Genomic DNA, 15,671 nt, shown 5'->3' on the forward strand with positions numbered 1-15,671 from the left:
TCAATCCTTAGGATGGTTTTATAATATACGTTGTTATGATTGCAGCGATACCAATTATGCATGGGGGTCCGTTTTTTCTATAGGGAAAGGAATGATTTTTTTAACACTTTTTTTTCTCAGTCCTAAAAACTTGAAAAAAAAGTACATATATATATTCACATTTAAGTTTACATTAATTGTCCCCTTTAGGGACTTGAAGCTGTGATCGTCTGATCAATGAGATACTATAGTGTTGTTTATTTTTTCTGTTTCTCACTCAAAAGCATCACGAATCCAGTACTATTTGTGAAAATCCCATGGGGCATTTACCATTGCATTTACAGCTGTTTTGTTGTCTATATTCGGCACAATTTAGGAGCAGTGGATGTTTTTTGCTCCTTTTGTGCATCTTCTCCAATAGACTTTCTTCACAATGTTGTCTAGCAGTATACACTATTTATCCTTTTCTCCATGTAGTGGTCATGCATTTATTGTGACTTTAGTAAAAAAAAGTTGCACATTTTTGCGCAAAGAGCAAAATCGAGGCACAAATCTGCAGCATCTAAAAGGAGACGGGAGAAAAACCTCTACAAGAAATGTACAAAGTGCTGATAACACATCAAATTTATCATTGTCCTTGTGACTTTTTGATAAATTTGTTGCGCGCGCGTCAAAACCACCATCAAAAAAGGGTGGAGAAAAACAACTACACTAGACATCCTTTGATAAATGTCAGTCTATATTAGCGAGTTATATATATATATATATATATATATATATATATATATATATTGGGGTGATCGTTTTTTTCAATACAATTTTTGATATTGGAATACTCATTTAAGCCATTCCTATTGCCCCTTTTTTTGGCGCAGCATTTTCATTTTTTCTACTCCTCACTAAGAAGCATTAGAGCAGTAGTTGTATATTTTAATAGCTCTCTACAATCTACCAAATCCTGATATAATTTCATTTTGTTAGTACAATATTAATACCAGTCTATACTTTTAGGTTTTGCTACTTTAAATAAAATGGCTCTGCATTGCCATATTCTAACCCCTTCATTTTTCTATCTACGGAGATGTGTGAGGGCTCATTTTTTTGAAGGGTAATTTGTAGTTTACTGATACAACTTTGGGGCAGATGTGACTTTTTGATTATTTTTTTTTTTCAATCCATGTTTCTGAGAGGGGAAGTGACCCATCCTATTATTTAGGGTAACATGGCGGCATATACTCTTAGTGAGGCGTCCACTGGGAGGTTATAGCCACTATTACCAGGATCAACCCCCTGCTGTTGTAATAATGCATTACCTAGTTTAGGAGCCCACTCAGTACTTAGACCCCATATGCTGAAGCCCTATAGGGCTCTGTGTTTCCCAATTAGTTAGGCCTCCAGATGTTGCAAAACTAGCTGGAGGCCCATTGGTTAGAACAGTGGTCTTCAACCTGCGGACCTCCAGAAGTTAGGCTAAGTTCACACAGCCGTTGGTTCCCGTCCCGATATTCACCCGTTCAAGTAAATTAACAAAACATGAAAAAAAAACGGGTTACCAACGGGTGCAAACTGGTCTAGTAACCCGTTTTTTTTTTAACGGTTGAAAACTCCCATATTATATCTGTTTGCACCCATTTTAATCTTTTAATCCTTTAATTCCTGGTTCATGCCAACTCTTCTGAGCATGCTCAGAAGAAAATAGAGGTGAAATACGGAATGAAATTAACGGGGCCAAACGGGTACATTAAAGGGTAACCCATTTGTAACTCGTTTCCCATAGATTTCAATGTTAAATTTAAAAGACCCGTTTTTCACCCGTTATTTTTGACGGGCAAAAAAATTGTGCATGGAACGTCTTTTGGCCGTCAAAAATAACGGGTTAAAAACATAATGGGTGCTGATAAAGGACTGTAAAAAAAAATCCCATAGAGATCAATGGGATCGGTTTACAGCCCTTTACAACCCGTTTGCAAAATTAGCAAACGGGTTGCATAAAGGGCATTTTTTTTGACAGGAGCAGGCGGCTGTGTGAACGAGCCCTTACAAAGCTACAACTCCCAGCATGCCCGGACAGCCAACGGCTGTCCGGGCATGCTGGGAGTTGTAGTTTTGTAACATCTGAAGTAGAGATGAGCGAACTTACAGTAAATTCGATTCATCACGAACTTCTCGGCTTGGCAGTTGATGACTTATCCTGCATAAATGAGTTCAGCTTTCAGGTGCTCCGGTGGGCTGGAAAAGGTGGATACAGTCCTAGGAAAGAGTCTCCTAGGACTGTATCCACCTTTTCCAGCCCACCGGAGATCCTGAAAGCTGAACTAATTTATGCAGGATAAGCCATCAACTGCCGAGCCGAGAAGTTCGTGACGAATCGAATTTACTGTAAATTCGCTCATCTCTAATCTGGAGGACCGCAGGTTGGAGACCACTGGGTTAGAAAACACGGCTACACCTCTGCCTCAGAGAAAGCAGTCACGCCTGGGCCATGATGCCTGAGAGAGCAATGAGCGGCACATGGTGGGCTCCATTACAGACTGGGTGTTAGGGCCCCGTCACAGACTGGGTATTAGGATACACGCCTTCTTGCTATGTATCTACGTCTTAACATTTACACCGTCCCCTAGAACCTGTATAATATTAGTGTTGGCGCCTACATTATCCTAGTTCGCCAACACCCCGTCCGTTTGTCTACCCGCCACTATTATCCTGTCTCCTAGTGTCTGTACTGGCCCTTTAATAGCGCACCGCTACCCAGAGCGGCGGGGCGTGATGACGTCACGGATGCAGCTGACTGTACACGTACGCTGCACGGAGCTGGATGCGGTGTTCTATGAGGGGAAAGCAGGGCACGGAGGAGAGGGAGAGACGTGAGGGTGAGTGTGGCTGGCGCTGGGGGAGGGGACACGTCCTGTCACCCGGGCAGACTGGGCATGCAGCTAGCCTGGCACTCCGCAGAATGGCTGGTGGTGGTGGCAGGCACTGCTCTATTGTCATAGTCCTCACTATATAATGTCCTGTAGTGTCACTTCTGTCTATACTGTTCCCTGTCATGGTGAATCTCTCTCATTCAGGATAGAGCTTCCAGGTTTGGCAAATAAAACTGCTTCATGTGAACAAAGTCCAATCACTGTATAATTGAGTTCTACGACTTAGGGGCAGGTTTACATCTATACCACAAACGCATGTACCAAAACAAGACCAGTTTGGCTCAATGTTGAATATGTTGTTGTGGTATATGTTCTTGTTTGTAGTATACCCATTATACCGCACAATGCATCACTAATATATTTATAAAGGGGGGGGAGTATACATTGATATACAGTGATGCCTCAACATACATTATTTTCAACATACAATGTTTTTTTCTGGACCATTGTAACTTGAAACCAGACTCAACGTACAATACAGACAGTCCAAATATGTGAAATGTGTCACAACTGGAGGAACTGACTAATCAGAATGGACATTTTACTGGTAAATCACCTCTATTACTGAAGTGGCTGTCGCCCCCTACAGTACAGGGTGGAACTACAAGTTCTGTACTACTCCTTACCTGTGCCAAGGTTAGTTGTTCCTTTGGACACCAAGTGTGGCTCCATTTGGGACACTGTGTTCTGTATAGGACCCTGAAGAACCTTTGTTTCCCAACCAGGGTGCCTCCAGCTGTTGCAAAACTACAACTCCCAGCATGCCCGGACAGCCAACGGCTGTCCGGGCATGCTGAGAGTTGTAGTTTTGCAACAGCTGGAGGCACCCTGGTTGGGAAACACTGACATAGACAGTGATTTACAGCTTCCAGCAGATCTTTCTTACTTTTATATGTAAGGATTTGCTTTATCTGTATTAGTTATCTACTTATTTTTATTTAATCCTCAATTTTTCCTATTTTTGGATGACATTTTGGTGGCTTTAGAACCAATTACCAGGTTTCCATAGAGTTATGGTCTCAACTAGAGATGAGCGAATTTACAGTAAATTTGATTCGTCATGAACTTCTCGGCTTGGCAGTTGATTACTTATCCTGCGTAAATTAGTTCAGCTTTCAGGTGCTCCGGTGGGCTGGAAAAGGTGGATACGTTCCTAGGAAAGAGTCTCCAAGGACTGTATCCACCTTTTCCAGCCCACGGGAGCACCTGAAAGCTGAACTAATTTATGCAGGAAAAGTCATCAACTGCCAAGCCGAGAATTTCGTGACGAATCGAATTTACTGTAAGTTCGCTCATCTCTAGTCTCAACATACAATGGTTGTCCTGGAACCAATTAATATTGTAACTTGGGGGACCAATGTACATTTTTTGGGGTAAAAGTAGTCCATGCAGAACTTTTCTAGTCCACAAAAAAAAAAAATAATAATCATACACATATGTAAGGCTATGTTGACACTGTGGAATTTTCTTTGTGAAATCTTGCTGGAAAATTCTGCTGAGAAATTCCCGAAAATTTACCGCACATTGAATTGTATGGGGATTCCGCTGTCCGATTCATACGGTAGATTTTCCCCTGCTGAAATTCTGCGCTCTGCAAAAATATAAAACCATTTTGAATAATTCCAGACAGAATCCCATTGAACTCAATGGGGCTTTGAATTTTGTTCAGAACTCTGATTTTGAGCACACAGAAATTCCTCCGCAATTCTCCTTAAATTCTGCAAACTGTAAAAATTGTGCAGCAAGCTTTGTAGAACTGAATTTAAAGGGGTATTCCAGGATTTTTATATATATATATATATATATATATATATCTATCAACTGGCTCCAGAAAGTTAAACAGATTTGGAAATGACTTCTATTAAAAAAATCTTAATCCTTTCAGTACAGAGCTTCTGAAGTTAAGTTGTTTTTTTCTGTCTAAGATGACACGTGTCTCGGGAACTGCCCAGGTTAGAAACAAATCCCCATAGCAAACATCTTCTAAACTGGGCATTTCCCGAGACAGGTGTCAACAGACAGCACTTAGACAGAAAAGAACAACACGGTCACATGGTCACACGGCTATGTTCATTTGCACAGAAAATCTCTGTGCGGAACGCTCAGGAATGCGCCGTCTCATAGATGGCAATGCGTTCTTTGTGTCTCATAGACGGCAATGCGTTCCTTTCTTTGTTCACAGAAAGAATAGACATGTCTTTTCTTTCTGTGGACACCGGAATATGAATTTCCGTGCCGGAAACATCTGTTATGAGCAGTGCAGCATTATACCATTGAAATCAATAGGACTCTGCTGCTGAAAAATCTTCGTGCAGACTTCCACAGGGAAATTCTGCTGTGTGAACATAGCCTCAATGCATTGTGCAAAAATCTGTTACTTTTGTCCCCTTGCACAAAATGTAGCAAATTTTTACCACCAAAAGGCAGGTTAAGACCGAGGTTAAATGGGCACTGTCATGAAGTAAAAAAATTGATATGTTGTAGTACTTAAGTACTACAACATATCTCTAATATACTTTAATTAAAAAAAGTGATTTTAAACAAGTTTAAAATCACTTTTAAATTCGGCCACTAGGGGTCGCCCTCCTAGTGGCCGAATGCATTCAGCAGTGACGTCACTACTGGATTTCGACTCATTTCAGCCTGGCAATGAGTCGAAATCCAGGCACTGCTGTGCTCGCTCCCGCCTGTCAATCAAACAGGCGAGAGCAAGCACACTGATAACTGGGGCTACGCGCATTGGCCAGCTCCACTGGCCTCGCGCGCGGCCCCGCCCGCCCCCGTTACCCTGTCCGGAGGCAGCGCTCGCACTCATTGCTGCGCTGATCCTCCGGATGGGTAAGTTATTTAGAATAGCTACCATTATTGTAATCGGTCCCGGGTCTCGGCAGTATTATCGTGCACGGCAGGCCGGCGATGCTCCTCTACTCCTCCTCCCTGGATAGCACATGCACAGGTAAACAGGGAGGAGGAGACCCCGGAGCTGCCTGCCGTGCTATTGGCAGATCATCTATGCGCGCTCCCGACAGAAGCGCTGCATAGACGATCTGAGGGCGGAAGCAAGCGCCCAGCAAGGCATCAGTGACGTTGCGCTTGCTGGGACGCGCTGCTTCCTGCCCTGCTTGATAGAGCAGATTTAGAAGCACTAAATCTGCTCTATTAAAGCGATTAAATTTTTTTTAAAGCCAGGTAGGGGGTTAGGGCTAGATTACTAATAGGTAGGGACAGATTATATTATATATTACTTGGTGGGAGCTACACTTTAAATCCTCCTCCCTCACACACAGAGACTTGTTTTTTTTTAGAGGCCGAAATCCTTTTGACAGCTGGACACAGTTATATCCAGTGTTTCTCAACCAGTTTGCCTCTCAGCATGCCCGGACAGCGAGGAAACACTGGCCCAGACTATTGATACATTGTAACAAGCTATCAGGACCTTGCTGATGATGTATGTTTCTTCTCTTTTCTAGGACTGGTGTAGACCCTCTCTCACTATGCATCAGAAGTTGCTTAAGAGTGCCCACTACATAGAGCTAGGTAGCTACCAGTACTGGCCAGTGCTACTCCCCAGGGGCATACGACTTTATACCTATGAACAGATCCCTATCTTCCTTAAAGACAATCCCTACATTACTGATGGCTACAGAGCTTACCTTCCATCCCGTTTGTGTCTGAAGAGGTGAGTTTAGTATTTGCTACTTAACAGTACCTTTACTTTAAAAGGGGTTGTCCAGCAAAAATGGGTTTTTATACAAAAATAAGCCCAGCCGCTAAAAAAAACAACAATACTTCCCTCTCTCTGACCCCGGAGTTTACAGTCTCGCTGTTCCTAGTCTCCGCTGTGTTCCAATACCTGGTGCTGGGGGCCGTTACATCAGAGTGCTGCTCAGCCAATCACTGAGGCCAGTGAGTGGCAATGTCTCACCCCGACTGCACCAGGTCTCTGGTGAACTTCACTTCCTGGTGCTGGGGTTCAACACATCACATTGCTGCTCAGCCAATCACTGGCTGCAGCTGCTTTATGGCCACGGATAGTGCTGTTCTGGGACTGCGTGGTATTTTGGTGAGCAGAGCAGTGACGTTGGCAGTGCCCAGGCTGTCAATCATGCTCAAGTAATTGTGAATACATCCCAAAGACCACACTCCCCTTGGAACTATTTGGGGTCATTTTTGTTACTGCAAGGGACATATTATAGGACGTGATGTAAGACATCTGAAAATGATGAAAAAACTTATATAGCGGAAAATTTGCTGTCAGGTTCCCTCTTTGCAGATATTAACGAGGCCCTGCCAGAATAGTGTCACTGCATTCTCATTAGGGAAAGGTTAAAGGGGTGTTCTGGTAGGAACTGCCCGCTCAGTCTATGACTGGTTGAGGGAGGACACAGCTGCAGCTAGTGATCGGCTAAGCGGACAGGTCCTGCTGTCATGTTTTATCTCAAAAAGGGGGAGAAGAGGTGAGTAGCGGGGGAACCAGCAAGAGCTGCTATGGGAACACTGAGAGGCTGAGGTAGATAAGTATAATATTGAAAGGGGTCTTCAGATGTATAATTGGCCCAGGGTTGTAAAACAACCAAAAAGTACTTAAAATCACTTGTCCGCAGCTGCAAGCCCCACTTCTCCCGTCTACTTCCAGGTTCCTGTAACTTGTTGACTTCAAAGGGACTGGTCACACAGCCAGTCGCTAAGTCATGATTTTGTCGCAGTTGATGACACACTTTTTTTTTTTTTTTTTTTTTTTTTTTTTTTGAATTGTGACGAAAACTTTCCCAAAAATAGCAGGGTTATGCGAGGAAGGATAATAATGGGACTTGTCTCCATTGATTCTGCTGTAAAGAAAGGGGAACATTGGTACTCAGGACATCAATAAAGCCTGACTGGCAGGGAGGAGAACATGGTCAGCATCATTAGAAGCGATCGCCTCTCCTTTTTTATGACTAGTTACCAGTATTCAGCAATTTCTTTTTTTACATTTAAATTTGCAGCATTGCAGAACACATGGCCAGAGTGCCGTGACCACGGCTATAAGGTACTTGGGGCAGTCCTGTTGCCATTGACCGATTGTGTGGGAAAATAATAAGGATTCGTCCTTACACGATTACCTACTTAGTTATGTTGCTTTAACTAAGAAAAGTTTTATTCTTTAAATAAGACATAAAAATTTATTTCAACCATATTAGGAGCAATTTATTAAACCGGATGCAAAATAAATAATCTAGATCCCTTGTTTAGAGCAAAGAATCTTTTCTTTGCACCAGTTTTGATAAATCCCCACCTATACAAGCAGAATTGGCCAAAAAATGTAGCAAAACCTGTAATTATATGTATAGACTATAGAGTACTTAGTTCTGCTAGAGAGATGTGTAGAAGTGTATTGTAAATGTATCTGATACAGTTGTGTTTTCATCCTCCGCAGCCTCTTCATTTTATCCAATGAGACTGTCAACATTTGGAGCCATTTGCTGGGCTTCTTGTTGTTTTTTAGTTTGGGCGTCTATGACATGATGTCAGTTTTGCCATCAGTGAACGCTTCCAGGGAAGACTTTGTCATCTGTTCCATTTACCTGTTCTGTTTCCAGGTAAGTACATATCTTCTTGGACATTTCCTTCTTTTGGGATGTCAAATGTATTAATGAAATATACCATACCAATATTGATATAGCTAATTTATGTGATGCATTGATATGCTGGGTTTTCCTGAGCAAAGGACACTCTGTAGCTGTTCTCCCCTCTGGTTAATATTTTCAAAGGAATGTGGGGTTTCCAAACCAGCACTTCCTTTAAAATACATAATGATCTTCTGAATGTGTGGTCACATAGGATAGAAGAAATGGCCATATGTTCTCTAGTTATAGAGAAGAATAGTCCTCCAAAGTATCACTGAGACTTGGCAGCTCTGCTCTGCAGAGGTCACCATATGATCACATTATCTGGCCCCAGTAATGGTAACTCTGTTCTTTACACAGCACTTGGCGAGCTGGAGCCAAGATTTTAATTAATCTCAGGCTCCTATACTCCATGACCGCTCTACAGCTCAGGAGACAGATTGTCTGGCACCTTAGAGTCAGTTTATAAAGTAGACCACCTCTCAAGTCATTTATGGCTTTAGTGTTTGTCTGCTTTTACTAAATTAAAACTTCATTTTGTGGTTCACATCAGTTGTTTTAAACGGGTACTCCGGTGGCAAACTTTTATTTATTTATTTATTTATTAATTTTATTTTTTTTAAATCAGCTGGTGCCAGACAGTTAAAAAGATTTGTAAATTCTTTTAAAAAATCTTAATCCTTACAGTACTTTTCAGCTGCTGTATACTACAGAGGAAGTTGAGTTGTTCTTTTGAGTCTGACCACAGTGCTCTCTGCTGACACCTCTGTCCGTGTCAGGAACTGTGCAGAGCAGGAGAGGTTTGTTTTGGGGATTTGCTCCTACTTTGGACAGTTCCTGACACTGACAGAGGTGTCAGCAGAGAGCACTGTGGTCAGACTAAAAAGAACAACTCTACTTCCTCTGTTGTATACAGCAGTTGATAAGTACTGGAAGAGTTAAGATTTTTAAAAAGAAGTATTTTACAAATCTGTGTTAACTTTCTGGAACCAATTGATTTAAAACAAAAAATAGTTTTCCACAGGAGTAACCCTTTAAGCCCTCCTCTGAAAGCAGCGAAAGTACATAGAAATACCCATATCCACCTGTCATTACAAATGTCAGCATATTCTTACGTATACTTTCCTTTCAACAGGTCAATGATCCCTTATGTCTCCTATTCCTGTAGGTAAATCTAAGGCCCAGTCCACACTGCTGAATCAAAGCTGAAATTCAGCTTTTCCACTCTGAACTGAATCCACAACTCTTTTCAGAGTTGTGCTGAATTTTCTGTTCTTTGCGGAATTGGAGCAGAATTGGTATTAGGGTGATCGATATGAGGAAAATGTGCGATTATGGAGGTAAATAGTGCGATTTCAATATGCGATTGCAATACAATGAAAAAAAATGGTGAAATCCCCCACTATTTAATGTTCATCCCCCTATTCCATATAGCAAACTCCTCCCAGTTTCATGTTCATTGAACATGAAAGGGGGGGGGGGGGGAAAGAGCTTAATTCCTCCTCCACATTTCATGTCTGGTATATTATAGTCTCCATCCTTGTTGTGTTGCTCTATTGTGCAGCACAGCCACGTGGGAGGGAGCACTGGGAGTAAGTGACTTCCCTTAAGGACAGAGAAGGGTGGGGGGAGGTTTAGTTTATTTTATTTTTTTCCTCCTCCTCGCCCTTTAATAGCCATAATGCTTTAAATTTTCCCTCTACAGACCGATGAGGTTTTTTTTAATTTTTTTTTGTGCGCCACCAATTGTCCTTTGTAATGACATCACTAATTTTTACCACAAAAATATCTACATCTACATTAATGTTATATTTTAATAGATTGGACATTTACACACGCAGCAATACCATGTATGTTTGTTTATATTTATTTACAAATTTTATTTAAAATGGGGGGATTTAAACTTCTATAAGGGGAGGAGCTTATTAACATTTATTACCTTTTATCTTTTTTAATTTTTTTTATAATTTTTTTTTTTAGTTGCCATAGGGCTGTGTTTTCCAAACAGTGTGTCTCCAGTTGATGCATAACGACACAGCATGCCTGGCCTTGACTGTCCGGTTATGCTGGCAGTTATAGTTTTGCAATAGCTGGAGGCACACTGTTTTGAAGACCCTGCCATGGGGACTACTACTTGCAATCCTGTGATTGCAGACACTGATCAATGCTTTGCCATAAGAGCCTATAGCACTGCACTGATCAATGTTATCGGCGCTCAATTACTACAGGCTGCAGAGGCAGCCTGCATTCTTGGAGCGCCGATATGACAGGAAGGCAGGTAGGGACCCTCGGTAGAAATGAGCAAAGTTACAGTAATACGACACGAACTTCTCGGCTCGGCAGTTGATGACTTATCCTGCATAAATTAGTTCAGTTTTCAGGTGCTCCAGTGAGCTGGAAAAGGTGGATACAGTCCTAGGAAAGAGCCTTCTAGGACTGTATCCACCTTTTCCAGCCCACCGGAGTACCTGAAAGCTGAACTAATTTATGCAGGATAAAGTCAGCAACTGCTGAGCCGAGAAGTTTGTGACGAATCGAATTACTGTAACTTCACTTCGCTTATCTCTAATCCTTGGCCCGTCCGCTCAGCTGATTGGGAACCCACGGGTGTCCAGATCAGCTCCATTAAGCTACCGGCACTTTTTTTTTTCCGGCATTTTAGACACCTCTATCAAATTTGATCACAACATATAAAGGGTTAATGCCGGACATCACCCAGATCAGAGATGTCCGGCATTAGCAACTATGAAGTGAGCTCAGCTTCTGAGCTCGCTTCATAGACCCGCCGCACAACTGCGCCATATACATACGGCAGCCAGTCGTGTAAGGGTTAAAACCTCCTCCCAGCAGGTCCTACAATGGAGGGGTCTGAGCGCTCTGCATGGAAGCCGAGGCTCTGCTCTTGTGTTTTACCTGAATGTCGGCTTCCATGCAGCCTAGACCAACCCCCCCGCCTCTCCATTGTGCGGCCCGCTGTTAGATAATCGCAAAATTATGCGAAGGGCCAATTATTGCGATTGTTATATATCGTTCAGTCCTAATTGGTATGGAATTGTAGTAGAAATTCCTCAGTGGAAATTCTGCAGTGTGCACAAAGTAGCAGAATTGCAGCATGGGGCTTTGCTGCAAGCAGAATTCCGCTGGCTGAATTTTAGCAGTGTGGACGGGCCCTAACCCTTCCTTTTGTAACTGCCTGGTAAGGTGCTGATGGTGTTCGGCTGGGTTCACACTACGATTTGTAACTACGGTTCCCGTATACGGCTGGGAGGAGGGGGGGAGGGGCTTAATCGTGGTCGACCGCGTTTTTGCCTACGGTCGGGAAACCGCATACGGCCGAAAAAGCAGCCAACCGGAGGCTGCGGTTCACTCCGGTCGGCTCATACACATGTATTAAATACGGTTCCCGAATACGGCTGAGTGCGGGCGCCGCGATTAAGCCCCGCCCCCTCCTCCCAGCTGTATACGGGAACCATAGTTACAAATCGTAGTGTGAACCCAGCCTAACACTGCTGTTCGTGCTTTCACCAAGTTCTCTTGCAGACAACTGGCAGTAAACAAAATCACTGAAGGATACACTACTGTGTTCTGGCAAGCCAACCAAAGAATTTCTGGGACCTCGCTTTACAAGAAAACTTTGTGTTTGCACAGGGGCCAAGAGCACTTCAGGAGCATTCCTATACCACTTGAATATTTCAACATCAATCACAAAGTATTAAAAACAAATGAAGGAACAGTGAGATAAAAGGAGAGAGGTCACTTCCCTTCACACTCCAAATAATTAATACATTTTGCCTCATTTTTAAAGGAAGCTGCCTCACCAATAAGCTGATTTTACTGGTTCGATTTTGTTACTGACCCACTGAAGTAAATAGTATTACTTGACACTCAACTTTACATTCATGTTCACTTGACAAATTTATATACTTGCCAGCCTTCAAGAGCAGGAGCTACTTTTTTGTTGTTGTTCTCTGCTGTAATTCATATAGGGATGGTGGATCTCCGTGTAGTGAAGGAAGTTTTGCTAACCTCCTGTGTGGTCTAGTGAAGACGATCAAGACCGTATCCCTGGCCACCTAAGGTAGTGAACAGGCTAATGTTAGCATTTCCTAAATTCACATCATGATTTGCGTCTCCAAAGGAATGGATACTTCAGCAGAAGCTCCAAATTGGCTGCTGGCGTATCTGTGCCTGGAAAGGCACCGGCCCCATTTAGTTCAATGACCCAAACCTTGGTTTGGGTCATTTTATGAGCATATCCAAGTTTTGGCCTGAACTGTAGAGTGTTATTTGAGGGGTTTTAGTTTTTATACCATTTATTGTGCAGTAAGACTGACATGGTATCTTCATTCATGTTAGTACAATTACAGTCATATTCAATTTGTCTAGTTTTTCTAATTAAAAAAAATATATATAAAAAAATGCTTATTGTGCTGGGACGAATTATGCATAGATTGTACATTTTCATTGCTTTTTATCCTGTTTCTTTCTGGGATGTGATGTGACTAGAGTTGAGCGAACTTACAGTAAATTGGCTTGTAGCGAACCTCGCAGCTCGGCTGTCGATTACTTTAGTCTGTGTAAAATAGTTCAGCTTTCCAAGGGCTCCATTTGCCTGGAAAAAGTGGATACAGTCCTAGGAGACCTAAGACTGTCATCCCGGACTTTTCCAGGCAACCAGAGCCCTTGGAAAGCGGAACTATTTTACACAGACTAAAGTAATCGACAGCCGAGCTGCGAGGTTCGCTACAAGCCAATTTAATGTACGTTCGCTCAACTCTAGATGTGACCTAAAATCTGCAATTTAAATTTTTTTTATATAAATATTGTGCACACAGCAATGTCAAACATGTTGAGAATGATTAGAGAGGGGATTTTTTTTAAATGAAAAAAATTAAATAAATATATATATAAAATGTTGGCACCCACCAGACTGGAGCAAGTTTGGCTTTGGAGCCAGATCCATACCCACCCCATAGCCCAGCTTGGGCATCAACAGGTTTATAAATATTACTCTATTCTCCTAATATTGCATTTTGTATTTAAAAAAAACTAATATTAACCCCTTAAGGACCATGAGTTTTTCCGTTTTTGCACTTTCATTTTTTCCTCCTCACCTTTTAAAAATCATAACCCTTTCAATTTTGCACCTAAAAATCCATATGATGACTTATTTTTTTGCACCACCAATTCTACTTTGCAGTGAGATCAGTCATTTTACCCAAAAATCTATGGCAAAACGGAAAAAAAATCATTGTGCAACAAAATTGAAGAAAAAAATGCCATTTTGTAACTTTTTGGGGCTTCCGTTTCTATGCAGTGCATATTTCGGTAAAAATTACACCTTCTCTTTATTCTTTAGGTCCATACAGTTAAAATGATATCCTACTTATATAGGTTTGATTTTGTCATACTTCTGGAAAAAATCATAACTACATGCAGGAAAATGTATACGTTTAAAATTTTCATTTTCTGACCCCTATAACTTTTTTATTTTTCTGCATATGGGGCGGTATGAGGGCTCATTTTTTGCGACATGATCTCAAGTTTTTATCGGTACCATTTTTGTATTGATCAGACTTTTTGATCGCTTTTTATTCACTTTTTCATGATATAAAAAGTGACCAAAAATACGCTATTTTGGACTTTGGAATTTTTTTGCGCATAAACCATTGACTGTGCGGTTTAATTAATGATATATTTTTATAGTTCGGACATTTACGCATGCGGCGATACCACATATGTTTATTTTTATTATGTTTATATATTATTTATATGAAGTTTGGGAAAAGGGGGTGATTTAAACTTTTAATAAGGAAGGGGTTAATGTGTGTGTGTGTGTTAAACTTTTTTTTTACCTTTTTTTTTCTTTTACACTTCTTTTAGTCCCCTTTTAGGAGGAATCATTTGATTCCTCATACAGATGAATGGGATTACATACAATCCCATTCATCTGTGTGCTCTGCGCTCGATTGATAAAGCCTGGTCCTGCCAGGCTTTATCATTCAGAGAGCCAGAGCCGACACAGGAGGAGAGGTAAGCCCTCAGGCTACCTCAGTAGTGGATCGTTCCCCCGCGATCGCGCTGCGGGGGAGCGATCCACCCCACTGGACCACCAGGGACTGGATACAGGCACCTTTTAGACGCCGCTGTCAGCTTTGACAGCGGCGATCTAAAGGGTTAATTGCCGGCCGCGGCGATCGCCGCATGTCGACTATTAACGCTGGCCCCCAGCTGCAAGAATCAGCTGGGGGCCGGCCGGTATGACGTGGGCTCGAGTCGGGAGCCCGCGTCATACCTCAGTAACGGCCATTGGACGTGTATACACGTCCATGGTCGTTAAGGGGTTAAACATTTTGGCTGTCGATGACTTTTTGAGAAGCTGTACAGAAATAAGCAAAACATTAACAGGTTGACAGACAACCCATATGCAGCATATGAATCATAAGTTGACATAATTCACCAAATATTAAATTAAATGTGAAAAAGACCAGAAACCTAGTTCTTCCCTATTTGGGTTCAAAGCCTTGTGCATAAACTAAAAACTGAGGCAAACTTCTAGGTTGCAGAGTCCACTCCATGGAAGATTATGATACTTATAAACCATTCTCAATATTACATTATTGAGAATGGTTTATTTATTACGGTGCAGCCTTCTTACTTGACTCATTTTTAACAATCTTTAGATGTATGCCTTTTTTTTTTTTAAACTGTAATGCTGTAAACAAGACTTTCCTGCAGCCTCTTCCTTATCATAATAGACAAAACAGAACATATATTCTTAGTTTTAGGCCTAGTGATGGATTTAAAATAGGCCATTTTCTGATGAGACATTCCCTTTAGAGATCATATAGGTGTTGCTCTGTTTGCCACCAGAATTAGTTAACAAAGTGTTGGTTAACCAAGCCCTATGTAGTCCTACTTATATGCCCAGATTTTATCATATATTTAGTGACTGATGTTTCATCTACTTATTAACCACTTAGGGACCACGGGCCTACAGGTTACGCCATGACACCCTGGTACTTAAGGACCAAGGGTTTACCTGTACGCCCGTGGGAATTTTGGTCCCCGCCGCCTGCTGAAATCATTAAGCAGGCATCCCATGACAATGCCCAGGGGGTCCTGAGACCGACGCAAAGCCGCCCACACAGCTGTTTGCTGT

At 41.9% G+C, this 15,671-nt stretch overlaps 1 protein-coding gene across 5 annotated transcripts in view; it reads left to right on the top strand.

Annotated features, from left to right (window-relative positions):
- The first annotated feature begins 2,723 nt into the window (after positions 1-2,723).
- Positions 2,724-15,671, top strand: part of PAQR3 (progestin and adipoQ receptor family member 3) — a 75,740-nt gene continuing 62,792 nt past the window's right edge. For 3 of the 5 annotated variants that reach the window (XR_008891906.1, XR_008891907.1, XM_056568954.1), the window contains exons 1-3: positions 2,724-2,849; positions 6,374-6,582; positions 8,320-8,482. Coding sequence is in view for 2 of the 5 variants with exons in the window: in XM_056568954.1 (XP_056424929.1) it covers positions 6,398-6,582; positions 8,320-8,482 (348 nt within the window). In the remaining 3 variants the exon portion in view is untranslated. Of the gene's footprint in view, positions 2,850-2,945; positions 3,062-6,373; positions 6,583-8,319; positions 8,483-12,157; positions 12,374-15,671 lie in introns of those variants that run through there. The other 2 variants (XM_056568955.1, XM_056568956.1) reach the window with 2 other exon arrangements.

This window comes from Hyla sarda, chromosome 1, assembly GCF_029499605.1.
Source record: "Hyla sarda isolate aHylSar1 chromosome 1, aHylSar1.hap1, whole genome shotgun sequence".
In the NCBI taxonomy this organism is placed as follows: domain Eukaryota; kingdom Metazoa; phylum Chordata; class Amphibia; order Anura; family Hylidae; genus Hyla; species Hyla sarda.